Source organism: Nematostella vectensis, chromosome 9 (genome assembly GCF_932526225.1).
Source record: "Nematostella vectensis chromosome 9, jaNemVect1.1, whole genome shotgun sequence".
NCBI classification, from domain to species: domain Eukaryota; kingdom Metazoa; phylum Cnidaria; class Anthozoa; order Actiniaria; family Edwardsiidae; genus Nematostella; species Nematostella vectensis.
In genome coordinates, this window is record NC_064042.1 from 4,541,694 (window position 1) to 4,567,790 (window position 26,097).

General features: G+C 42.0%; 2 protein-coding genes across 3 annotated transcripts; one reads left to right on the plus strand and one right to left on the minus strand.

The window, feature by feature from the left end:
• The first annotated feature begins 930 nt into the window (after window positions 1-930).
• LOC5517283 (transcriptional regulator Erg) lies at window positions 931-9,590 on the plus strand. Of its 2 annotated transcripts, none has more exons than XM_032387316.2 (3): window positions 931-1,221; window positions 6,304-6,452; window positions 8,871-9,590. In XM_032387316.2, the coding sequence occupies exons 1-3, from the start codon at window positions 1,013-1,015 to the stop codon at window positions 9,083-9,085; spliced, it is 573 nt and encodes a 190-aa protein (XP_032243207.2). In that variant the 5' UTR covers window positions 931-1,012; the 3' UTR covers window positions 9,086-9,590. The 2 variants fall into 2 exon arrangements, with proteins under 2 accessions (XP_032243207.2, XP_032243206.2); XM_032387315.2 differs by having other exon boundaries at window positions 946-1,221; window positions 8,868-9,590.
• On the minus strand, window positions 9,322-26,068 carry LOC5517284 (AUGMIN subunit 5). Its single transcript, XM_048732378.1, has 20 exons — window positions 25,792-26,068; window positions 25,603-25,665; window positions 25,488-25,520; window positions 24,377-24,552; window positions 24,027-24,034; window positions 23,205-23,371; window positions 22,718-22,841; window positions 22,442-22,524; window positions 22,282-22,336; window positions 21,364-21,491; window positions 17,037-17,118; window positions 16,591-16,748; window positions 16,010-16,172; window positions 15,515-15,595; window positions 14,760-14,905; window positions 14,343-14,460; window positions 14,131-14,176; window positions 13,320-13,412; window positions 13,083-13,215; window positions 9,322-10,302 (listed from the first exon to the last, which is right to left on the minus strand). The coding sequence occupies exons 1-20, from the start codon at window positions 25,962-25,964 to the stop codon at window positions 10,173-10,175; spliced, it is 2,160 nt and encodes a 719-aa protein (XP_048588335.1). The 5' UTR covers window positions 25,965-26,068; the 3' UTR covers window positions 9,322-10,172.
• Window positions 26,069-26,097: the final 29 nt, after the last annotated feature.

Here is a 26,097-nt window from a genome sequence, read left to right on the forward strand (position 1 = left end):
GGAATTTATGCACAATTTTGTGTATGTTTAATAAATGCTTCTCTTGTTTGATGTGAAACCGCGATATATTCGCCACCCAGATGTGCAAATGGTCTATTTTCGTTAAGTTTATTTATACCACCTAAAGGCGGCGTCTGTGAAATTGGTAAACATTAAAGGCTTAATTGCACTGAACATTTTTTGGTGGTTATCGATCTGCGAGGCATAAAATGTAAAGAATCTATGCTAAATTCTTCAGGAGTTACTTGTTATCGGTAATATCAGATCGGCCCATCCCGGTCAAACCTCCCTATAATCATGCCATCGATCTGTGACACCAAAATGCAGTGAAAATGGCATTTCCGGTTCGGAACAAAAAACTGCCAAAGCGTTGACAAAAGTCTCTCAACACAATCTTAACGAAACCTCAAACCATAAAAAGCCACGAGAGGCCAAGTCGTGCGCACCGAGACCCCGTATAACCACATAGAAAAGGTCTCAGAGGTCCGCGGAGTAAAAAAGTATTGGGCTTCGTAATACGATGGTTTATAAGGAGCCATTTAATTAATATTTTGGAAGTTTTGCAAATAGAGCTTGAATAGCCTGTCGTGACATAGAAAACCTACTCATTGTTATTTGTTTCCGGCCGCAAATACAGAGCCGAGCGTCATAACATCCGCTTCCGGTGCATTTCCGACTCACTGCTGATAACAGCAAAAGTAAGTTCTTTTTCCTTCGTGCGAATAGCACAACACGTTGAAATAAAATTACTAATCGGAGACCGGGAAAAACTACCCCAAAGCTGTTGCGCTAGAAGGCGTGAAGGTGGTTTGAAACTATCAAGCTCTGTGTGTTTAATTTGCGTTTTATTATGTGGCGAGACATGGTCTCTAGGCCATTTCCGGTCCTACTTCATTCGGGTCAAAGCACTAAGCCTCGACAACAATAGCACATGTTGTGTGAACAAGCGTGAAATCTCACGTCGGAAACCTCCAGAGGATTGAAGAACACAACCCAATCTTACTCTTGAGGCATGTATCCGCGCCAAGAACAATGCATGCCGTACGGCAGCCAGTACGGTTACTATCCGACACAGAGTGAAGCAAGTAGTGGACCTTACTCTGCGGACGTTAACATACCACACTGGAACAGCGCGCCGGTGCAGCACCAGCCTCAAATCACGAGCAAAATGTACCCGTACCAAGCAGACAGCTCCCAGCTATATCAAGCGAGTAACTCCAGGTATGTCGGGGCCTTTAAAAAACTTACATGGGATGTGCAGTCAAGCACGCTCTTCCCGCGCTGTTTGCGCAATTTAGAAGCTCCTGCTTCTCTCTTTTTTTTTTCAAGCATCGTGCGCGGTTTATATGCGTGCAGAAGCTGGTATTATTACTGATGTACATATGGAGGATTAGGTTTGCCGATGGGATTTAAAGCTAGTAATTATGGCATGGGAGTTTGTAGGTGAGCTCTCCCCGGTTCTAATGGCTGGCCATTTCCGTGTTCCTATCAGTGCTCTGCGCCGCTATTTGACATGACACTTGCGGTTTCCGTGCGATTCCTTAGTTCGCAGCGCGCCTGTGACCAAACCTCCACGTACTTAGTCTATCATCATATTTTACGTACAATAACCCGCTACAGCAACAGCGCTTAGGCATTCACTAAAAGACGCCAGAGCACCCGAGTAAACCGCAGCTTCTGATCGATTTAAGCTTGGTCCATTGACAAGGCAGAAAGTAAGTTCATGTTTTTTCTTAATCTTGAGTTTCTTCCTTTATTCACATTCCTTTCAAGTGTCTATCAGTATATTACGGAGAGAAGGCCAGTTGATACTTTTTTTCGCTCTTGAGCAATGCTTTCATTGTATCTTATCGAGTCTTACCCAAAACCACCATTTCAACATTATACTAAGCAAACTAGGTATAGATCAACTAGCGGTGTTAGTTTGAGAAAAGGAGTCATATTCATTTATCCTCTCCTACGCGGTCACGAATTTGTTACTGCGATTATTTTACCTCACTTAAGAACTAAGAATTGTTTCCACTCTTATTCATCATAAGTTGTTATATTTTCTATAATAGTGAGTTTCAGCATATTGGATGATTGAGACGCGTTTTAGCTATAGCAACAATGTGAAAAACAGCAGCAAATGCCAACAAAGACACAGAAAAGTCTGAGATCTGAAAGCGAAACACAAGTTAATGGGATTTTGGTAAACTTAAATTATTCATCGTTCTCTACAAAGCGCGGATCTACTATAAATCTATTCTTACGTTTTTGATGTGTAGATTTTCTCAAATATGTGGAATTTGATAATAAAAATGTTTAGAAATTTTTGCAATAACGATGTTGCAAACTATCCTGTGACGATGCCTATCGCTACTATCTTAAAACTTTTAAATCAACACCTATAAGCAGTATTTTTATATTTTAAAGAGATGAAAAAAGATTAAAGTCTCATACTCTAAAGGGTGTGCTATCGGCATATCACAAAAAGCACGTTTAAACTCTCTTGGCGCATTTTATCACGTAAAAGACAATGGGACCATCACTTATACTATGTAGATAACAGCGATACAGAATTACCTAGTATACAGTAAAACAAATCGAGCCCAACGACGAACAAGCCTTAATTTAATTTTATCGATACAGTGTTATGAACGAGTTCAAAGTAAAACTAGAATAAACTGATGACAATCCGTACAGCAAACAGGCGGTCTACGAAGGCGTGGTAAATCAGGGAAATAAACCAACACAAGGTTGAAATGTTATGTTTTACCTTTATGTGAAAACAGAGTTGTTTCCATTGTAGGATGGTTTTGGAAGGCATGTAAGCACTTATTGCGAGTACGAGTTTTCAGTTTTTGTCACTAGCAAACATTTAGCGAGTACAGAGAACTACAATGGAGCGGAGAATGAACTTTAGCAAACTATAGAACTAGGGCATACAGTAATGTAGACATACAATAATGCGCAAACGCCGTTTCTAAGAAAATCGCTATGTGCGTCAAATTATTGATATTATTGATGCACACGACAAGAGTTGCATCCCAATAAATCAAATCCCCAACGGAAACGTCCAACGGAAATCTAAAATATTTCAAGTTATCTAGGGTTCGATTTTCGATTCCACTTTATATTTTGTCATAGTAATAGAGGCTATGTACTTTCCGTAACTATGCCAAACCAAGCTAAAAGGGCTTCTGTCTTTCCACTCCTAGGTTATTTCACGAGAATTTCGCAACCTGGTTATGGTTTTGGAAGGACGGAAATACACAAATATTCTGATTTAAACACAGAAATCCCGTCACATCTCATTTCGTGAGCCACGTTATGCCGGAAATTTTCCAAGAAATCCTTCACAAGATGTAAGATAAATTCACCTACAGTTTAGGGTTTATACGGGGGAACTTATAGTAGGTTTTAATCCGTCTTCTTTCTTTTTCCCTATAAACGCATTCCTAGTGGAACTAGGAGGGTGACGCCCGGTATTTCTCAAGTGGCAAGAGTCATGCATTTTTCGCATAATTTATGTCACGCTTTCTTTACACGACTAATGTCACGCGTTCTCAAACAACTATTGCGCCACTCATTAGCACAGGAATCCTGAAACTCCGAAAACAGTAATTTCCGAATAAACCCGCTGGAAAGCCGGCTAGCCACTCATTCTTTGACATGACTTGTGTCACGCATTCCTCATACCACTGTTGTACTGCCTGCAATTTGTAGGCGGTTAGTGTCATGCATTCTTGACATGACTAATACCACACATTCTTTACACGAGTGTCACGTATCCCTCACACCAGTACTGTAACGCATCCTTAACATGAGTAGTGTCACGCACTGTTTACACGACTATAGTGCCGCGCATCATTCGCACGACTTATGTCACACATTCTCCGCACGATTTTCACTCGTTTTTGTGTCACACTCATGCGGCGATCACAGGAAATAGCTCATCCCTCGGGACGTCCACCGGACCAGCCTCGCACTCATGCAGAGATCACAGGAAATAGTTCATCCCTCGGGACATCCACCGGACCAGCCTCGCACTCATGCGGCGATCGCAGTAAATAGCTCATCCCTCGAGACATCCCCCGGACTAGCCTCGCACTCATGCGGCGATCGCAGGAAATAGTTCTTCCCTCAAAACATCCGCCCGGACTAGCCTTTTCATGATATCCCTGACTTATCAACTGCAAACATTTTAAAAATACCGTTTGGCGCGCAACGGAGTCAGGGGAGGGGCATGCAGCGGGCTTGCGGGCGTCCTCTTGCCTAAAATCACGTGATTTTTGGCGAGAAACAGAGCTGGATTGTCGATCATGGGGGGATGTATGTGATGGTACACACTTTTCTTTTATTAAAACAACAAAAAATTGCGCAAATAAGCCTAAGTATATGAAGGAATTGAGTCTGTGCTTCTTTCATTTGATGTTTTAGGGGATGTGTCAAGAAAGCAACAGTAAAATGAGGAGTGCGGAGTGCTAAGTGTACCTGAAGTTTAGCTGAATTCCCCTTATTGAGCTGCACTCCGGACTCAGCACCCCTCACTCCGTAGACTCCGCATTCCCGAGTTTATAGACTCCTCATTTTACCTACAACCGAATAGGGGCTTCCCTTTGTGAGCGCACAATGCGATAAGTCGCACATACCGCGATGTGATGATCTTTTCCTTTCGATGGTGGTGAATAAGAACATAATTCATTGACTTGTGTATTTATAATCGAAAATCCTGGCTATTTTGGCTATTATTTGTTTTGTGGCAATCAGGTACAACTTTTTCTACCTTAAAGAATCTTGCACAGTCACTCCTTTATTGTTATTGAAATACAGCGTTCAAGCTGCAATAAAACTTTAAAATAAGTATGATACTTTTTAAGTAATCTGTAAGTGAAGGTCACTCAATTACTGACATATATACATTGGGTGACTTTTTCTTTGTATTACGCGGAAAATAGTTACCTACCTAAGAGGACAGCAAATTCCTGAAAATTACAACGGAATGGGTCTTCAAGTTTTGATGTGTGTTATAAGAATCACGTTAAAAATCCCTAATGAGAAGAAGTTTCTAATCAGAGGAAGTCTCGCTGTAAACCTCTGCCAAGATAAACAATACTAAAAAAAACATGTAACCAGTTTGTTCTTCCTCTGTTCTAAAAAAATGTCGTAGACGTAGACACTACACTTATTATGCGCTTAAATCTCGAAATAATCAGCTATTAACGCCAAAGTTTGATACTTTATTTATCAAATTCTATCAAAAATATCGCATTGGCTCCCCCAACTCACCCGATGGATATGGATGCTTTTCGACACTTGGTACTTTGCTAGGGTGACAGAGAATGTCAGCGACAGTCGGTAGTCAAGAAGCCAGCCGAGAGAGATAGCTCGCGGATGTCGATATATTATTGATAAGTTTGATTATCATAATCACACCACTCTATACCGCATAAGAGCTGACTGAAGTGATTGGCAAAACAGGAAAACAAAGTCTGACTCTTACACAATGCACCATTCAGTGCACTGTTCTTCCTACATTTATTTTTTTTTTACAATTTTCATAATCATATATTTTGAAATGTTAGCAACCATTTACACCGACTGATGTTTTTCATCCACGCCATTCCGCTGAGAGGGATTTGGGTGAAATAGAAAAGTAAAATGCTATAACAAAATTATATTTTTATTTTTTTTTTCTCAAATATAACGGATGTTTACATAAAATAAAAGTTAAGCCCTCTTTTCGTATCAGCAAAAAATGCTTCTCAAAAAAAATAAAGTCTGCAACGCGGAAAGAACACTCTGGGTATTTCCGTTTGTTCAGTGACTTCCGTTTCCCAATAAACCCCTCCTATTAGAGGCTCTTTCGATGAGCACGGGCCATTTCCGGTGGTAGGCGTCAACTCGTGACGCAAAGGGGGCATAAATAGAGCCTCGTCACTCACATAATTGCTTTATAATTCTTCACACATTTGACAACCGCTTTCACTTGACTTTGGACAACTGTAGACTACATATCGACCTCCTATTCAAGAGCAAACGAAGGAAATCATCTCGATTTTTTAAGTCTGTCATGTAAGCATTCCATATAAATTCTAGCTTTCTATTTAGGTTCAAGAATGAAAGGGGAATTCCTTGAAGTCCAGTATTTCTTTTATCGGCAAACATTTGCTAGATAATACTTAGTGATATGTATAATATGCGAAAATTACCAGGGTTAGTATAGTATGGTTCTATTCCGCGTTCTTACTATCCTTACTGGAATTTCAAGCTTAGGGTAGCATTTTACATATATTTTATTTTACGATATTTTATTTTCAGGCTGGATCCGACAATTGCTTTCCCGGTCGCAATTCGACCCAGCGCCTTTGAGCACGCACGGTTTATTGACAAAATGCAACCAGCGTTCACTCGGATAAAGAAGGAGAAATACCTGGACGCGCCTTACAACGAAGACACAGTTCCGTCAGGTAGGACCGTCGTCAAACACTTTGAAGTCTTGAAAATCCAAGTTCAGGCTTAACGTGGGGCGTATGGTCGTTTGACTTTATCGTGACAAAGCTCCAATAACACGATACATATCTAAGTAAATGCATGTTTTTACATCTTTCGTACTTCGTGCAGAAGATACTTTTTAAACTTTATTCTCATGCTAGGCAGGACTTGAGTCGTCTTCCGTGTCCTTTATGGGTAATAAGTCACAAAACGGGATAAGAATATTGTGTCGGGGGCTTTGCGAGAATTCATGGCAGCATTTTCACATTTTTGTTTATAGCACTGCGATTAGCTATACTTTTGCAAACTATCATTTTCAAAGATAACCTTAAACTGGTAAACATGTATTTATCATCATGTTCTTTAACATAAAGTTACTTGCGTTTAGTTTTGGTAATTACATATATAAAGTACTTTACTAAATACAATAATTTATCTCTATTTAGTCTTTGTTATCTTCCTTAAAACTCGCATACGACAATATTTTGACTTCACCGATGAATACCTCTTGAACAATGGACGGATTAGATCAATAGCTACCGGCTTCCTGAGAATTTCAAAGCGATGAAAAGAGTTTGACCTGATACGTCAGGCAAAATCCTTCTCAAATAGCTAAGGGATGATTTAATTTGTTTGATATATTTTTAGAGATTACACAGCGTGTAGTCTACTCAGGCAATGGAGATACTTTCGTTTTTTTTAAGTTTTAAAAATAGCTGTTTCCTGCTAGCAGAAGCCTCTATTTTCTGTATTTCGCTGGGCTGGCGTTCGCTAGGAAAAAGACTGTTGTCTTGTTCACTATTTTTTCTGGTATGAAAGCATATCATGTGATTTTTTTTAACGCGTAGCTTAAAATAATTGGTTTATAACCCAAGTAAGCAATTGCACGGTGTTGTCTGTCAAGCTCTCGACTCCCAAGTCAGCAATATGCGATTTTCTAGGAAAAGCTAGGTCATAAAAGGAAATTGTATCTGAAACGGTAAAACTATTTTGTGGGTTGAAAATCGTTTTCGCGAGTTTCCTTACAGCTAGTATTTCATGATATTATGCCAAAATGTAGGTCGTACGTGCCTGCGGTACAATGACATCTACATCACATGCTGATGTTTTTCCTCGAGCGGGCCTCTTTCTACGGATACCATTCAAGTGTATTGTTATGGTTTGAGTGACTGCTGGATGGCTTCCTTCAGGAATGTTAGCGCTAGGTTAAATTCTCGCCATGTGAAATGTTTGTTTGTAATAAAGATATAAACATTTCCATTTCTTCCCACGGGAACTTAAAACACTCGTACCAGCAAATGAAAAGTAATACCTATTTCAAGATACGAATAGATAAGGCAAACTAAATAAAATGTAAACTACTACTCATTGGATGACCCGGCCACCAAAAAAGCATGAAAACACTTGTCAAAAAGTTAACTTAAAAGACACTTCCGCTGAAGCCGCGAGTACTCCTTGCACGTCCGAGGACAGGCCGGAAACCACTCGAATTTTGTTCGGATTTCCGATGGTTAACCGAGTCACCACGCAACATACTATACCAATGAGGACAGGAATAGAGATTACAGTCCGAAGTCGTTCAGTAACATTAAACATTCCCGAATCTTGTTTGCATTGAAAGCTATATTTTTAGCGCTTTTATAAAGTTTGCAGCAAAACACATTCGAAATGCCTATGGCTAGATGTTTAACCTAAACCGTATCACCAACAAATAAAAGACATCCCTTTTACGGCAGATAAAAAGTCCGAAGTGGAAAGCTTTTTTCTAAAACATTTTATAATAGGAATATGCTAGATATCTATAGATATCCATCTTTATGTTATGTTGAGAAGTTGCTAGATTTCTAAACGTACATTTTGGTTAAAAAAGCTGACGCCAGTTGAAATAGTTTGTATAGCGGAAATGACTTGAAGTCGTGTCGGAAATCATGTGGCTAGACACGTTACCCCGCAGTCTTGTGATGCCGCGGGATGTAAAAAAAAGTTGAGTCACTTTTTGCTTTGCACACTTGTTTATTTTTAGAATTGTATGCCAACGCCTTCGTATTTATATAAATTCGCTTTTCGTATTTTGGATATCCTGTAGTGCGCCAAAGGGCGAGACGTGACGGGGTTTAAGAAATCATCCCTAGATAATTCGAAAACTTTTATAATTTTAGCCGGGTATTTTTCAATGAGAGCACGCTGGGTGTCGATATATTACTTGGTCTTACTTTCAATCATTCAGTTCCAGATACAGACACTGGGGCATTACGACACTGCGGTTATAGAAGAACAAAGAGTGCCTTGTGACGGGAAGGGAAAAGTGTCGGAGAAATATTATTATACCTCTTCCCCGTTCTGTCCCCTTGTAAAAGATCCCAGACTAACCCCTGCCTTCTTTCTCGCAGTAGACCCCAGACTATGGACAAGAGAGGACGTGACGTCATGGCTACGCTGGATTTCTGAGGCGTACAGCCTCGAGAACGTCAAACTAGACAGGTTCGAGATGAACGGCAAAGCGCTCTGTCTCATGACCCTCGACATGTTCCTCTACAGAGTCCCCGAGGGGGGGAGGGTGCTGTACCACGACTTTCAACGAAGACTTAGACTAGCGCTAGGGTCATGATAAAGGGCTGAGATTGGGCTGCCTGTGGTTTTTAATGGGCTACGCATGCGCATGAAATGGGTACGTTTTAGCTTCCAACAAGAATAAGGATTTCGTTCACGCGTTCGAGTGACACAAGGTGTATATAAGAGTTCTTACTATTTTGTACAAATTCATGGTATAAAAGAGAAAGTTATTATTATTTGCGTGTGTCCATATAGGGTTTATCCACGAGATACAAACGGAGACTATTTGATAGTGAACAGATTTAATTTAAATGTTACATACGGGCTCGACTTTCTTTAGTACGATTTTCCAATTATTTCAAAATACTTTCCAGTCTGTTGTAGTTTTCTATTATCCCAATAGCTCTCCCTAGCTACATTCATATCCATGCGGTCCCTATTTTCATAGAGCGGGGACTAGAAACTAGTGGCTCGAGCCCGCAGTACACTTATGTACATAAATATGCGCGCGCACCGCTGATGTAAATATTGTAATAAAGAGAGGACTTTTGTTCAAAGTACAATATGTTTCTTAATGTTCCGGTTTCGCACGCTGGGGTTCTTTGTAAAGTGCGTGAAGTACGCTAGGTTCTTGGAAGAGCGCGCTATGGTAGAATGCCTAAGCCCGGCGCACACGGTGAGAAAAATTTCACGCGTGCGTTTTGCTCACTGCCTCGCGAGCCCAGAAACTCACAGTTCAATCAGGAGATAATTTTGCCTCAGTTGCTCGCGAGACGTGAGTTCGTTCGATCGACGTCCACACACTGTGAGTTTTTGGCCTCGCGAGGAAGTGCGCAAAGTGCACGCGTGAAATTTTTCTCACCTCGTGCGCCGGGCTTAAAGTAATGCATGGAAGAGCTCGCTATGGTAGAGTACCTAAAGTTTACTAGGTTCTCAGAAGAGCACAGTATGGTAGTGTGCCTAAAATACGCTAGGTTCTCGGAAGAACGCGCTATGGAAGAGACTGTCCAAAATATGGTTCTCGGAAATGCACTAAGTATTGAATACGCGTGCATTTGGTCACGCGCGTCACATATGATGGTGCCTATTTTTCTGACTGTTTCCACGTTTCACGCAAACCTGTGCTGTTCTCTTGCTCGTTGTCACGTCTGTTGGCTCATTTGTAGCTGTCTCAGTCTGGTCGTGTTCAGAGTCCACTGGTCGTGCCATTGCCTCATATTCATCCCATCAACTTGGTTCCAGGGCACCGCAAACTGGGCAGGCTGTTCCCACCTTTTAACAAAAAAGTAACATATGAGCATGACAGAGGAAAAAAATGGCATGAAATTTTCCAATTCTTAACAATAAGCTCAAGATTCCGCATACAAGGAGTTCCTCTGACCAAAAGCTTAATTCCAAATTTTAAAGAAATTTAGAAGATATGAAATTTAGATATTAGCGAGCAAAGTTGGCTTTATTTCTGACCAGAGCCCGATTTCTCCCTAAAAACGAGGAGAATTCATACTTTGAACATTTGAAAATTGCACTTCAAGCCTCATATCTCGAAGACGAATCCATTAGAAAATAATTTTTGATATGTTGGTTTACATAACATAAGGAACATCTATGCGAAAATTCAAGCTTACCGAAGTTAACCAGACCTTATTTTGGGAAAACTTGCCACTTTTTTGCTCTGTTGTCTATGATCATCACAGTGGCTAGTTGGCTATTGAGATCCACGCCAGTCAGATAGCACGGTTATCGCATACTTATTGGCCTACTTCACAATCTGTAGAGGCTCCGGGCGCGCTAGCGTTCGGCACTTCGCAAAATGCGAATTCCTTCCCCATGTGGCCAATTCTATTGCTCGCCACGTTGGCGAAAATGCCCGTTTCCTATACTCGTGAATTTGAATCACGGTCTTTCACCTCGAAATCGTATTTCAAGTCAAGATAACGTACTGATGAAAATCGCAAATTGTAAAAACACAGGCCTAAGAATGAACTCTCTCGTTTTGCGCCGTTTCCTTGTTGTAAAATTCCTCCCTTGCTGAGGGTTACATCCCGGATTTTCTAAAGCAGTCTATTGTCTCGCCAGCTCCCAAGGTTACCCCGCCTAAGCTGATTAAAGAAGATCTGAGAACGATCGCAATAACGTCATCACTAGCTAAAGTCATGGAAGGATTTACCTTGGACTCGCTCGCAGCACAAGTCTCAGGATAGACCCTAACCAGTTCTCGGTGTGTGGCAAATCTACTACCCATGCCATAGTATATATGTTGCATTCAATTCTAGAGGCAATTGATAGAGGCGGGAATTATGTTAGGATTTCTTTCGCTGATTTCAGCAAGGAATTCGACCTGGTTGATCATAAATCATTGCGGAATGAGCTGCGCATACTAAATACGCATAGTTACCTAGTAAGATTGATTGGCAATTTCCTTTCGCACAGATCCCAGCGAGTGCGTATTGACAACCATCTATCTTCCCCTGTTTTCCAACGCGGCGAAATTCCGCAAGGTACGAAACTTGCACCCTTAATTTCTCGGTACTGGTCAATCGGCTGATTTCAAACTGGCCCTGCCGGGTTAAGTACGTGGATGATACCACTATCTTTGAAATTATACCTAAGTGTAGCACTAGTTATTTACAGTTTATTGTAGATGAGCTGAGAGAATTTGCTTCTTCTAGGGGGATGCGCCTCAACCCCAAAAAGTGTCGTGAGTTAACTATCAACTTCCTACAATTCAAACCAACAGAGCTTGCCCCCTGTTTCTGAATGGTTCTCAAGTTAAACAGTCTGAAGATTACAAAATGCTAGGCGTTCATATTAGTATGGATTTGTCATGGAATATACATGTTGAAAACATCATTAAAACAAGGCGAATAAACGCCTATACGCGCTTAGGCTACTGAGGAAAGCTGGGGTCGACTCAAATGACCTCATTACGATTTATACTCCGCTGATAAGATCGGTCCTAGAATATGCGGCCCCTGCTTGGGCGTCTCTTCCCATCTATCTGCAGGACGTGCTAGAGGGCATAAAAAAAAGAGCTTTGAGATGTATCTATGCCGAATACGATCTTCCCTACCAGATTCTGCTGTGCCGCGCTGGAATTGCCACACTAGATGAGCGCCGTAAGCTTCTCTGCCAGACTTTTATATCTAAAGCTACATCCTCGGAACCCCTCAAATCGGTTATTCCATCCCGTTCCGTGGTAAGCCACTGCTATACCCTCCGCTCGGGAAGTGTGTGGGCAATACAGCCGGGTAGCATAAGATTTTCACGGAGACGATAATTCTATTAATTTCTAGTTACTATTTGTTACTATATTGTTACTATATTTCGCGGGCACTTAATTTCGCAAAAAAGGGTCGGCATATTTCGCGAGATTTTGCGATTTTGGTGCAAAATCATTTTCAATTTCGCAAAATTGTCAAAAACGCATTTCTCCGAGAAATTACAACAAGACAAAAGTGTAGAAATCATATTGTGCTTTATGCTATTTTCTAACACATTTACATACATCGAAGCTGTGGGACAAAAGTTAAGAATAATAAGTTCTTAACCGTCTTTGTCTTGGTCGTCATTAAAAAAAAAACAAGAGAAACAAAAACGGAAAGGGTATTTAATTTTGCGATATTAAATTTTATAGGAATATGATTTCGCGGGGCTTAAATGTCGCAAAATTATAAGGACCAATAAGGTGTTTTGATTAAATTGTTCGTTATAGCTTTTCGGTTGTGGCTAATCCCCATCAGTGTGGCTTTAAAATAACGGAGCGAGGTGGTCACGGTAGCGAGCGTCGTACTGGCGCACACGGAGCGAGGTGGTCACGGTAGCGAGCGTCGTACTGTGTATTTTTGGGACAGATCTAGGGAATGGGCTGCAAGGCTACCCTCTCCCTTTTATGAGAGACATTTTGTTTCTAGGACTAGCAACTCCCCATAGATACACCCCTGTATTTCCGCAAAATGCTTACAGAAGCACAGGCTAACAAAGCCAAATATAAAGTATCATTCGTAGACAAGGAAAAACTCTCCACTGATCACGCGAATAAGCAATTAACTTACCACGAGTTAGCGGAGTCCTTGGTATTGATGCAGTCGGAAAGTGCTCGGGTAGCTTTCGCCAAGCTTTCGTTAACCCGAGGCAGCAATTGGTCCAGGGCCACACGGTCTTGGTGAGTCACTTCGTTACGTAAGGCTAAGAAGAACCAATGAGAGCAACGTTGATGAGCTAGTATATGACGTTATCAGCTGATATGCCAAATAAGGGAAAAGAGTGGACCAATGATAGGCTCTACTTACAGTTCAAATGATTGACAGCTCTGTCTGCGGTTGCCCCGCCTACTTCATTCAGGTCTCTCTGTTTTCTCTGTACTAGAGCGGCTGTGTCTTCGACTATACAAAAAAGAGATACAAACTACACTATTTTACCTCTCAAATAAGAACATTGTACCAAAGGGTTTTAGTCCATTTCCAAATTTAATTGGGCCGGTAATATTTATTTTCGTGTGGACAAAAATAATTCGTGATCCGTGATTGCTACGATCCTTATTCGTGTACGTTGATATTCTATCGACGAAAATCATCTGATAGATAGCTTTGACTTTTTGTCTTATAACCAGGGGCCGCAGACCATTTTTTTGACAGGGGAGGGGAGGCTGAGAAAAGAGTGACTGGAGTGGAAAGGGGGGAGGTCTGGTATCATTTCCTCAACCATTCAGGGAATTTGAGTAAATTGAAAAGAGAGATCCTATCTTGTATTTTGGTTAAATACAAAAATTACTAATGTCTCGTGATTTTATTAACAGCACGGTTTTCCAAAAGATTTTCAAAGGAGTAGTAGAACAATAGCGCAGCCTTGAACACTTATCAAATCCAAGGGAAATTCAGCTGCAATTTACGCCATAGTACATTATTTAGAATTTTATTTCCCTCTTTTTGATCATTAACGTGAATCGTGCAACAACCCCCCTCCCCTTACCGCCCCTGAAATAACACTTCTCTGCTTATAAAGGAAAGCTTCAAGTTAAGGTCATGTGCCAGCCCTGTTGGAGCTATGCAGAAAAGGACTAAATCATATTCCTTTTCGTTGCCCTGCAGACAGTTAACTTACTTTCTTGTGTAACTTCTATAGCTTTAGGCAGCAACTCTTCCGGGGCCTGAAACACAGTATAACAATAATAACAATAATAGTATTATATCAAAATTAAAATTGAAGGGAAAGATGATGAGAAAGTAAAAATAGATGTCGGTTGATAATATCTTATACAAATAATATAATAATAAAATAATAATACCTTATAATAAAATAATAAAATTTTATACCTTATACAAAGGAAAAGCCAGCTTGTCTAAGAGTGCACTGACCCCTGCTCCGCCCGGCCTGTCACGGACCCTGTCCAGCCGATAGATTGACAGCTCGTCAACTGGTACTCTCTGATCACTGAAGATAATTGGTGGCGTTTTAGTGAGGTGTGAAACTTTGCATAGAATAATTACAGAATATGGACTGAACTTCGTAGCCCCATTTTTTTAGATTTGAGACAAAAGTCTTGAAAAATCTTCACCCCAGCACCAATAAATGTATACACCCTCATACCATCTACATGTCAGTAGATAATGGTAGTTTATGCAAACAGGGTTCCAGGTAAATAAGAACCCATTTGTGGAAAACCGATAGGGATGGGCTGAGATGAAGCCTAACATTTAGATGGTTCTATGACCACCCTGTTCCATGCTAACCTATGTGAGTCAGTGTAAATCAGCCTGTTGAGAGGAAGGCAGGTGAATCTGTCAACTTCTTGGTATACACCATTACTCAGATGGCCTGCAATTGCCTGGATATGGGCTTGGTGGGGAGAGACCTTGTCCTGGACATAGTGCTGAAGCTAAATGTCAATACTAAGGATTAGTCATCGAGCCAATCATTAACACAAATTATCAGCATCAGCAGCATCATTGGTGCCATTATCATCATCATCATTATCATCACCACCATCATCATCATCATCATCATCATCACCACCACCATCATCATTATTATCACCACCACCATCATCATCATTATTATCACCACCACCATCATCATCATCATTATCATCACCACCACCATCATTATTATCACCACCATCATCATCATTATTATCATCACCACCATCATTGTTATCATCATTATCATCACCATCACCATCATTATCATCACCACCACCATCATCATCATCATTATCATCACCACCATCATCATTATTATCACCACCATCATCATCATTATTATCACCACCACCATCATCATCATCATTATCATCACCACCACCATCATCATCATCATTATCATCACCACCATCATTGTTATCATTTTTGCCCTGTAACTAATGACAAATATCACAATGAAAATATTCATTTTTATTACCAATGATTCACAATGATTATCTGAAATATGATCACCATAAACATAAACACAAGAAAAAACTAACAACCACAATTATTTCCATCCATACCTCAAGCTTTAGCTGCTCAAGTTTCTCTTGTGCTATAGAGTTCTGCTTGACGAGAGCTTGGATAACAGATTGCTTGGATTGCTGTATAGAATATCAAACAGTCCACCATTATACTTCTTTTGAACACATTGACAGCAGAGGAGTGCACTTTCGCAGCTTTAGTGCATGGCATTTATGCCTCACGACTCAACAAAGCCTGCATTTATAGCCTGTATTTATATAAATTTTGAATTTGTGAAATTTAAAAAGTCATCAAGAAGAAATTTCAAACCCAAATCACAACAGAAGAACCACCAAATAGTTTTGAAAATTTTGAATTTGAAGCCAAATGTCTCAGCTTGGTTTTGATAGCGTTAAGGGACAGAGTTATGAATAAAAACATCTTGTGATTTTAAAACTGTGTTTCTTTATATTGTATGATCCTATTTAGGATTACACACAGTGATTCATATCTGAGAAGAGATTGACATGTGTGTTTTACGTTTATGTACTTACTGCCAGTTTCTCAAAGTCTTGAATCTGCCTGTGTTTGCTGCGCACTGTTTCCAGTGCAGACTTCCTCTCCCTCAGAGCCTGGGTCAGTCTTGATGCAGCCCTATGAAGATACTCCAAAGATGCCTGTGAGGCAGCCACTTCTAGCTCACACTGGTACAAGGCCCTGTGGGTCAAAAGGCACCTCTAACTCACATTGATGATACAAAGCTTTTCTACATTAAAAACTGAGGTTAACTCAGCTGCTTTCTCTGCAAACAAAATTTACAGAGAAGTTCTGCCAGCAATTACAGTCCTCTATGTAAAAAGCTATTCATTTATCCCAAAGATGCCATGTAAAAGGTGCAGTAATCTCTAATGATAAACTTTGTCAACATGGCCTCAGCTGCTTTCTTTGCACACATGATTTACAGGGAAGTTCTGCCATCAATGAAAGTCTTTTAAGTAAAACAGCTATTCATTCATCTCAAAGCCATGCCATGTAAAAGTTACAACATTTTAATGAGATAAACTTTGTAAACATGGCTTTAAGCTAGACCTGGAAGAAGTTTTCAACCTAGTCAAACCATGGAGATATACAGTACCTTGCCAAATCATTGCTTCCTGGCATGCCTCTGTATCTGGACGAAAGCCTGTTTTCCATCTCATGGTTTAAGGACTTCAGTTTACTACGTCCTTTCCAAGCTTCATTCATTGCTTTCTCTGCAGCCAGAAATCTCTGGAAATGCAAGGCTTGTTCTTCCTATTTCAAGATTATGAAATTAGTAAATTAGTACATCAGTATGTCATATGTTAATGAAGGTCATGTACTGCATATAAACAGTGGCATGGTTGGATCTGTTTGAGGGAGATAATTTTCTATGTATCCTTTGTATAATTCAGTCTTTACTAGGTGGACTTCCTCCAAGCTAGGCAGACTTGTGTTATATTTCAGACATATTATTCTCCACAGTAGCTGTGTACAGTGTGTTCTTTCGAATGTGCATTTTAATACCCTGACCATACCACTAATTTCTAGGCCCTCATTTACCTCAATCAGCTGGTGAACACTTTGAAAAAGTGTGGGTGGAGTTGACTTGTCAGTCAGCTTTCCTCCCTTTTCATACAAAAACCTGGAAACATATAAAGGAGTCAACACTATATATCAATCCAGCATGTTGCACATTTTGATAACCAAATTTCCATCTAAAAAATAGGATGAGGTTTAATCTGACCCATACAACTCTGTGTAAAGCTGTTGTTTATTGAAATGAGAGAGCTAATTCTGCTGGTGAGTCCCCCCTCCCTCCCTTTTCAAGAGGGCTCGCCATGCCGAGCTGCTCTGCATCCCTCTTGAGGTTAATTCTACTTGTTAGTCCCCCCCTCCCCCCTTTCTCAAGGGAGCCCACCCTTGCCAGAATGATAACCACTTGAGCTGCTCTGCATCCCTCTTGAGGTTTATTCTACTTGTTAGTCCCCCCCTCCCCCCTTTCTCAAGGGAGCCCACCCTTGCCAGAATGATAACCACTTGAGCTGCTCTGCATCCCTCTTGAGGTTAATTCTACTTGTTTCCCCCCCTCCCCCCTTCTCAAGGGAGCCCACCCTTGCCAGAATGATAACCACTTGAGCTGCTCTGCATCCCTCTTGAGGTTTATTCTACTTGTTAGTCCCCCCCTCCCCCCTTTCTCAAGGGAGCCCACCCTTGCCAGAATGAAAACCACTTGAGCTGCTCTGCATCCCTCTTGAGGTTAATTCTACTTGTTTCCCCCCCTCCCCCCTTCTCAATGGAGCCCACCCTTGCCAGAATGAAAACCACTTGAGCTGCTCTGCATCCCTCTTGAGGTTTATTATACTTGTTAGTCCCCCCCTCCCCCCTTCTCAAGAGGGCCCGCCCTTGCCAGAATGATAACCACTTGAGCTGCTCTGCATCACTCTTGAGGTTTATTCTACTTGTTAGTCCCCCCCTCCCCCCTTTCTCAAGGGAGCCCACCCTTGCCAGAATGAAAACCACTTGAGCTGCTCTGCATCCCTCTTGAGGTTTATTCTACTTGTTAGTCCCCCCCCTCCCCCCTTTCTCAAGGGAGCCCACCCTTGCCAGAATGAAAACCACTTGAGCTGCTCTGCATCCCTCTTGAGGTTTATTCTACTTGTTAGTCCCCCCCTCCCCCCTTTCTCAAGGGAGCCCACCCTTGCCAGAATGAAAACCACTTGAGCTGCTCTGCATCCCTCTTGAGGTTTATTCTACTTGTTAGTCCCCCCCTCCCCCCTTCTCAAGGGAGCCCACCCTTGCCAGAATGATAACCACTTGAGCTGCTCTGCATCCCTCTTGAGGTTTATTCTACTTGTTAGTCCCACCCCTCCCCCCTTTCTCAAGGGAGCCCACCCTTGCCAGAATGATAACCACTTGAGCTGCTCTGCATCCCTCTTGAGGTTTATTCTACTTGTTAGTCCCCCCCCTCCCCCTTTCTCAAGAGGGCCCGCCCTTGCCAGAATGATAACCACTTGAGCTGCTCTGCATCCCTCTTGAGGTTTATTCTACTTGTTAGTCCCCCCTCCCCCCTTTCTCAAGGGAGCCCACCCTTGCCAGAATGAAAACCACTTGAGCTGCTCTGCATCCCTCTTGAGGTTTATTCTACTTGTTAGTCCCCCCCTCCCCCCTTTCTCAAGGGAGCCCACCCTTGCCAGAATGATAACCACTTGAGCTGCTCTGCATCCCTCTCGAGGTTTATTCTACTTGTTAGTCCCCCCCCCCCACCTTTCTCAAGGGAGCCCACCCTTGCCAGAATGATAACCACTTGAGCTGCTCTGCATCCCTCTCGAGGTTTATTCTACTTGTTAGTCCCACCCCTCCCCCCTTTCTCAAGGGAGCCCACCCTTGCCAGAATGATAACCACTTGAGCTGATCTGCATCCCTCTTGAGGTTTATTCTACTTGTTAGTCCCCCCCCTCCCCCTTTCTCAAGGGAGCCCACCCTTGCCAGAATGAAAACCACTTGAGCTGCTCTGCATCCCTCTTGAGGTTTATTCTACTTGTTAGTCCCCCCCCTCCCCCCTTTCTCAAGGGAGCCCACCCTTGCCAGAATGAAAACCACTTGAGCTGCTCTGCATCCCTCTTGAGGTTTATTCTACTTGTTAGTCCCCCCCTCCCCCCTTCTCAAGGGAGCCCACCCTTGCCAGAATGATAACCACTTGAGCTGCTCTGCATCCCTCTTGAGGTTTATTCTACTTGTTAGTCCCACCCCTCCCCCCTTTCTCAAGGGAGCCCACCCTTGCCAGAATGATAACCACTTGAGCTGCTCTGCATCCCTCTTGAGGTTTATTCTACTTGTTAGTCCCCCCCCTCCCCCTTTCTCAAGAGGGCCCGCCCTTGCCAGAATGATAACCACTTGAGCTGCTCTGCATCCCTCTTGAGGTTTATTCTACTTGTTAGTCCCCCCCTCCCCCCTTTCTCAAGGGAGCCCACCCTTGCCAGAATGAAAACCACTTGAGCTGCTCTGCATCCCTCTTGAGGTTTATTCTACTTGTTAGTCCCCCCCTCCCCCCTTTCTCAAGGGAGCCCACCCTTGCCAGAATGATAACCACTTGAGCTGCTCTGCATCCCTCTCGAGGTTTATTCTACTTGTTAGTCCCCCCCCCCACCTTTCTCAAGGGAGCCCACCCTTGCCAGAATGATAACCACTTGAGCTGCTCTGCATCCCTCTCGAGGTTTATTCTACTTGTTAGTCCCACCCCTCCCCCCTTTCTCAAGGGAGCCCACCCTTGCCAGAATGATAACCACTTGAGCTGATCTGCATCCCTCTTGAGGTTTATTCTACTTGTTAGTCCCCCCCTCCCCCTTTCTCAAGGGAGCCCACCCTTGCCAGAATGAAAACCACTTGAGCTGCTCTGCATCCCTCTTGAGGTTTATTCTACTTGTTAGTCCCCCCCTCCCCCCTTCTCAAGGGAGCCCACCCTTGCCAGAATGATAACCACTTGAGCTGCTCTGCATCCCTCTTGAGGTTTATTCTACTTGTTAGTCCCACCCCTCCCCCCTTTCTCAAGGGAGCCCACCCTTGCCAGAATGATAACCACTTGAGCTGCTCTGCATCCCTCTTGAGGTTTATTCTACTTGTTAGTCCCCCCCCTCCCCCTTTCTCAAGAGGGCCCGCCCTTGCCAGAATGATAACCACTTGAGCTGCTCTGCATCCCTCTTGAGGTTTATTCTACTTGTTAGTCCCCCCCTCCCCCCTTTCTCAAGGGAGCCCACCCTTGCCAGAATGAAAACCACTTGAGCTGCTCTGCATCCCTCTTGAGGTTTATTCTACTTGTTAGTCCCCCCCTCCCCCCTTTCTCAAGGGAGCCCACCCTTGCCAGAATGATAACCACTTGAGCTGCTCTGCATCCCTCTCGAGGTTTATTCTACTTGTTAGTCCCCCCCCCACCTTTCTCAAGGGAGCCCACCCTTGCCAGAATGATAACCACTTGAGCTGCTCTGCATCCCTCTCGAGGTTTATTCTACTTGTTAGTCCCACCCCTCCCCCCTTTCTCAAGGGAGCCCACCCTTGCCAGAATGATAACCACTTGAGCTGATCTGCATCCCTCTTGAGGTTTATTCTACTTGTTAGTCCCCCCCCTCCCCCTTTCTCAAGAGGGCCCGCCCTTGCCAGAATGATAACCACTTGAGCTGCTCTGCATCCCTCTTGAGGTTTATTCTACTTGTTAGTCCCCCCCTCCCCCCTTTCTCAAGGGAGCCCACCCTTGCCAGAATGAAAACCACTTGAGCTGCTCTGCATCCCTCTTGAGGTTTATTCTACTTGTTAGTCCCCCCCTCCCCCCTTTCTCAAGGGAGCCCACCCTTGCCAGAATGATAACCACTTGAGCTGCTCTGCATCCCTCTCGAGGTTTATTCTACTTGTTAGTCCCCCCCTCCCACCTTTCTCAAGGGAGCCCACCCTTGCCAGAATGATAACCACTTGAGCTGCTCTGCATCCCTCTCGAGGTTTATTCTACTTGTTTCCCCCCTCCCCCCTTTCTCAAGGGAGCCCACCCTTGCCAGAATGATAACCACTTGAGCTGCTCTGCATCCCTCTTGAGGTTTAAGCCGCATTGTCACCAGTTTACTTCCGGAAGTCCGACGGAAACCTCAACCGTTAAAAGACAAAAAAATATATTAAAACCCGAGATATTAAACAGGCCATCCGCTGTAAATTATCAATTATCATCCTCAAAGAAATTTTCAATAAACACACTGCTTCCAATATTTTGAAATATTTTTCGCGTTTTCCGTTAAAAATCATCGGAGTTGTTATGTAATTAACCGGAAGTAAACTGGTGACAATGCAGCTTTAATTCTGCTCGAGAGTCCCCCTCCCCCCTTTCTCATGCCACACAGAAACTTACTTGAGCTCCTCTGCATCCCTCTTGAGGTTAATTCTGCTGGTGAGATCCCTTAGTTCATTTGCAGTATCTTGGGATGTGACGATAAGCGAGGACAGGATCTTCCAAGGTGGATGTTGAGCCAGAATCATCTAAGAGTAAAAATACTTATATATACTTTTAAAAAATTCTATAAATGGCTTGTAAAGGCCAAAATTTTGTAAAGCGCATTTAACAGAAAGAGGGTGAAAATAAAATGTGAATTTAGGGTTAAGCTAAGTGATGTAGGCTAAAGCTAAAAAATGTCCAAAAATTTTATTATCTGGCCTTAAAATTAAGGGAGGATTTGGTAAAATCTAGCTGACATACAATCTTCGTGAAAAAAAAAATTGACAAACTTACTGGAGTTTTTAATGTTCTGCTACCTTAACTGCCTTTTGGCTTCGGCCAATAAATCATCATTTAGTTCAGTCAGGTTGTGGCCAGTCAACAATGTTCAGGGGCAGGGCAATGTTCAGGGGCAGGGCAATGTTCAGGGGCAGGGCAATGTTCAGGGGCAGGGCAATGTTCAGGGGCAGGGCAATGTTCAGGGGGAGGCCTATGGCTGGGCCCCTAGGGCGGGCACAGGGGTGGGCGGGAGGGGTGCATGTCCCCCTCAGCATCCAAAACTCAAGTTATTAGTTATTGATTAAGGATAATAAAATCTCACACTTTTTGGTATGAATGGTATCTATGAATGTGCATCCCCCTTCCCCCTCCCCCTCTTCAGAAAATCCTAGCGACACGCCCGAGGGAGGACTCTCCTGTCTTGGGTCTTTACTGATCTATTATCTTTTAGAGATTGTTACCGTACCAGGGTTGGGAACATGCTTACAAATAACTAGTAACAGACAAATTGAAGCCTATGGTCCCAGGATAGAAAGAGTAATCAATTTAACAAACCTCAACTTCTGTCCATAGTTGATCTTTACTTTTTGGATCTTTTATTGGCTTTGACCTGAATCAAAATAAAAAGGGGTTTAAAGTCACATTGAGAATATACAAGAAATCTTTTGAAGTTTGAGATAATAACAATAGCAATTACAGTAGTCTGACGCCTTACTGTTCTATATCATCATCAAATTCTTCCTCATAGACTTGCTTGAGATAGGCTTTTATGGCATCACAAGTCTCGCGAACTGCTCTCTGCAAAATGTAATTAAGGTTTTAATAGCAAACAATGACTACCAAATTAACACCAAGAAGTCACTGAAAATAAATATTTTCATACCTTCAAGGTGAAGGACACAGATCCCCTCTCCCCCCCCCAAAAAAAAAATTATAATAAACAAAAACTAAAAAGATTTCTGGATATTTTCCCCAAGAAAATCAAACTCACAGTACAAGCACTCTCCAGGCCAAGAGGAGTCGAGCGCCCAGATGTCCCTGATAGAAGATTAGACACGATTGGCTGGTCTATGTGGTGCTGCACCTCATAATAGGTAGGTTCTTGGGATGCCTTCCTAGTAGATGCAATAAAAACTCCAATTAGAACTTGAAATGTAAATAGCAAAGGGACAACATGTTGATAGGGTCAGTTTTGGGGTCAGTGGATGCCATTACAGAGACCTAGTCCGCCACACCTTTGTTAGTTTTCATTTAATAGTGGAAGACATTTTATAAGGTGAGATCACGAAATAGCCATCAAAAAACACTTTTTTATACATCTCTTTTACCAACTTCAATATATTGCAACTGCTTCACCAAATAAGCTGATGGAAATGATACTTTCTCACACTTGGTATTTTTCAAAGGGATAACAAAACAGCAGCTACCAAAGACTATTTAAAAGGGTTCTAAAGCATTAATAAAGTGTAGTGGCACACCTTTGGATGTCTTGATAAACATCCACTCTTCCCTGAATCTGATTGGTCAGTTCTTGGTATGCTGCCCCAATATTCCTGCACTGCTGGGAGTACGCACTGAGAAGTGCACTCTTCTGGTTTAGTGATGAAATCTCCTCGCAGATGTCACTGTATGCTGTATGCTTGCTCTGTGACATGAATTAAACAGGTTTAAATTTAGAAACCTGTCTACAATTCAGCTGGTAGACAGGTTAAAGGGGGGAGCCCATAAACTTAACACTAGAAATTGTGGAAAAGTTAACCCAAAAATCTGTCCTCTTAAAATAATTCATTGGATGTTGTTGAGAGATTTCTTTCACCATAGAGATTATTTATTTTCCCAACTTTTGATATCCTCAAGGTCCTAAACTCCAAGCTTTTCTACTACACATAAAGGCTACACAATGCATGAAAAAAATAATCTGTCTGTCTGTCTACCCCTGGATGAGTCAATCTCTTTGTCCATCCTATAGCCCGAGTATCAGGTGATTTTATTTTTCAAAAGTCGGAGAGGAAAAATAAAACTATGCCTCACACAAACACTACAGTGCCATCCCTTTTCAGGCCGCTGTCAAAATACATTGGCTGTCGAATTGTCCCACATAAATGAATTGCGTGGTAGCACAATCAAATGCCCAAATCAAATTATAAACAGTATTATATGCAAGGGTAGTAATTTTAGTAACAACGAAACACAGTGAGGTAACTTGAAGTTATTGATGTAAAAAGATTTGAATGCTTTCAAAAAACTTAATGATAGGAAAATGCAAAGATAGTTCACGGCACAAGAGATTTACAGTTTACGTATATGACTGCAGATCCACACATCAGATCACTACAGGATATTCACATTACCAATTTACTAAACAGGGTTTTTCGTCTACATAGACAAACTTCTGCTTGAACACATATTTCATTGATAAGCTCACTCGATCAACAGTCTGTCTACCCATGGATGAGTCAATATTTCTGTTTGTCCTACAACCAGTACATCTGTCTGTCCACCCATGGATGAGTAAATCTGTCTGTCCATCCTAAAGCAAGTACATCTGTCTGTCTTCCCATCTGACTATCGATCCGTCCTTCAGTCTGTCTGCTTGCTGATCATCTATGTCTCTCTCTGTCTGTCCACCCACCCCCAGGGGCCCCCTTACCTGTCCTAAGTATGTCCACCTCCAGTTGCTTTATTTCCTTGTGCATGTTCATGATCTTAGATCTGAGTTCAACCATCTCTCTATTGACCTGAGTGTGTTCTGCTTCTAGTTTTTCTCTGGTGCTTCTATCCCCTTTACTACTTGTATTTGATGACTGCTTGTGAAGAAGTTTATGCCTTGTTCTCCAAGTTAAAGTAATAAGATTGGCAATCAAAATGACAACATTAAATAGAGTTTAACAATAAGAAATTGAAGGTTCCTTTTAAGTTGAATTTATTTTAAATAAAAGAGCATTGATTAAGATAAAAGTTTATAAAACAAATAATTGAGAGAAATAAGGTAGCAGACCAAATTTTTTTACTCTGCAACTGGGATGGGAGACCAAACTTTTCACTCTCCATTTGTTGTAGCCATATGGCGCGAAACACAGGAACTCACACGTAGGACTCAGGTGTAGTACAAAAACAAACATTTTGACAGGACATTCTTGTGTAACTGAAGTCATGACTACAAATGGGTTTGTCAAGTAATCTTAAGAGTCGTTAGCTCTGGTTATCCATTGCACCAGAGGCTCCTGGGTTCACTTGTTGCCTCTGCTTCGCGGCTTTTTTGTAGTGAGATTAGGAGCCTCTGGTACCCAGGGTAAATCTGGAACACCAGGCCCATACCCAGGGGGGAACAGCAGGCTAGTAGCCAGGGTTTTGAGCAGGGTGGTTCGTTTTTCCATTTCAGCGGAACAAATTTACGGTATACCCCTCTCCTCGCCTTATTACATTAGGCAATCAATCTTCTACTTAAAATGTTATTAATAGGGTACTTTTTAACATATAGCGATAATAATAAAGATAATTATTAAAAAATATTTTTATAGTCATTTTAAAGACATATTGATGTGCACCGTATATCTTCAGCCAAAGGTTATATATTTTTGTTTGCTATGAGCGGACCTTCAAGCAGGGTGGGGGGCCCGTCTGAACCCCCCCTGGCTACGGGCCTGAACAGTCTATGCTCAACAACAAACAAAGACAAAAGTTATAGGTATATCAAGCGTTTGATAGAAGTTAACTATAAACAACAATGCCACATATTCTCTTTAAATTCCAAAGGATACAGCTTGACATTGCCTTTAATTTTCTTACAATTCCTATATTGCAGACAAAAACAATAACATTATCAAGTAAACAGATAATCAAGTTAATATGTTACAAAACTAATCAAATATTTACTCTGCAGATTTGATGTGCTCGATGATAAATTTCCAAACATCGTTCATTGGACCTCTACACAACCTAAAAAACAAACATATATCTGTGATGAAACGCAAAACACCGTTTTAACTTATTTACTCACATCGTTGAAATAAGTTATTTCAGTAAGAATATTCTTGTTACGAAAATATAACAATGCCCTCTTACGTTTTGAAGTCATCAGCAGTCGGCAAGGGAGCGTTAACATACCGCCCTTGAGGTCGAAATCTCATCTCATCCACTGCCCATCGTCTAAGATTTTCGGCAAGTTGCTCGGGCGAAAGTGCATCTATGTCCAGCGATCCGTCACTTTGATCGGTCCTTCGGCGTGCTGCAGCCATTCTTGGTAATTTTTATGACCTTGTTTTGTGCGATTTCAGGACAAACATTCCTTTATATACGATCCGCCATTTTTTCTAAATCAAAATACTTCCAGGCGTTCGTTTCTTTTTGGCGCGCTTTTATTTGCTAGAG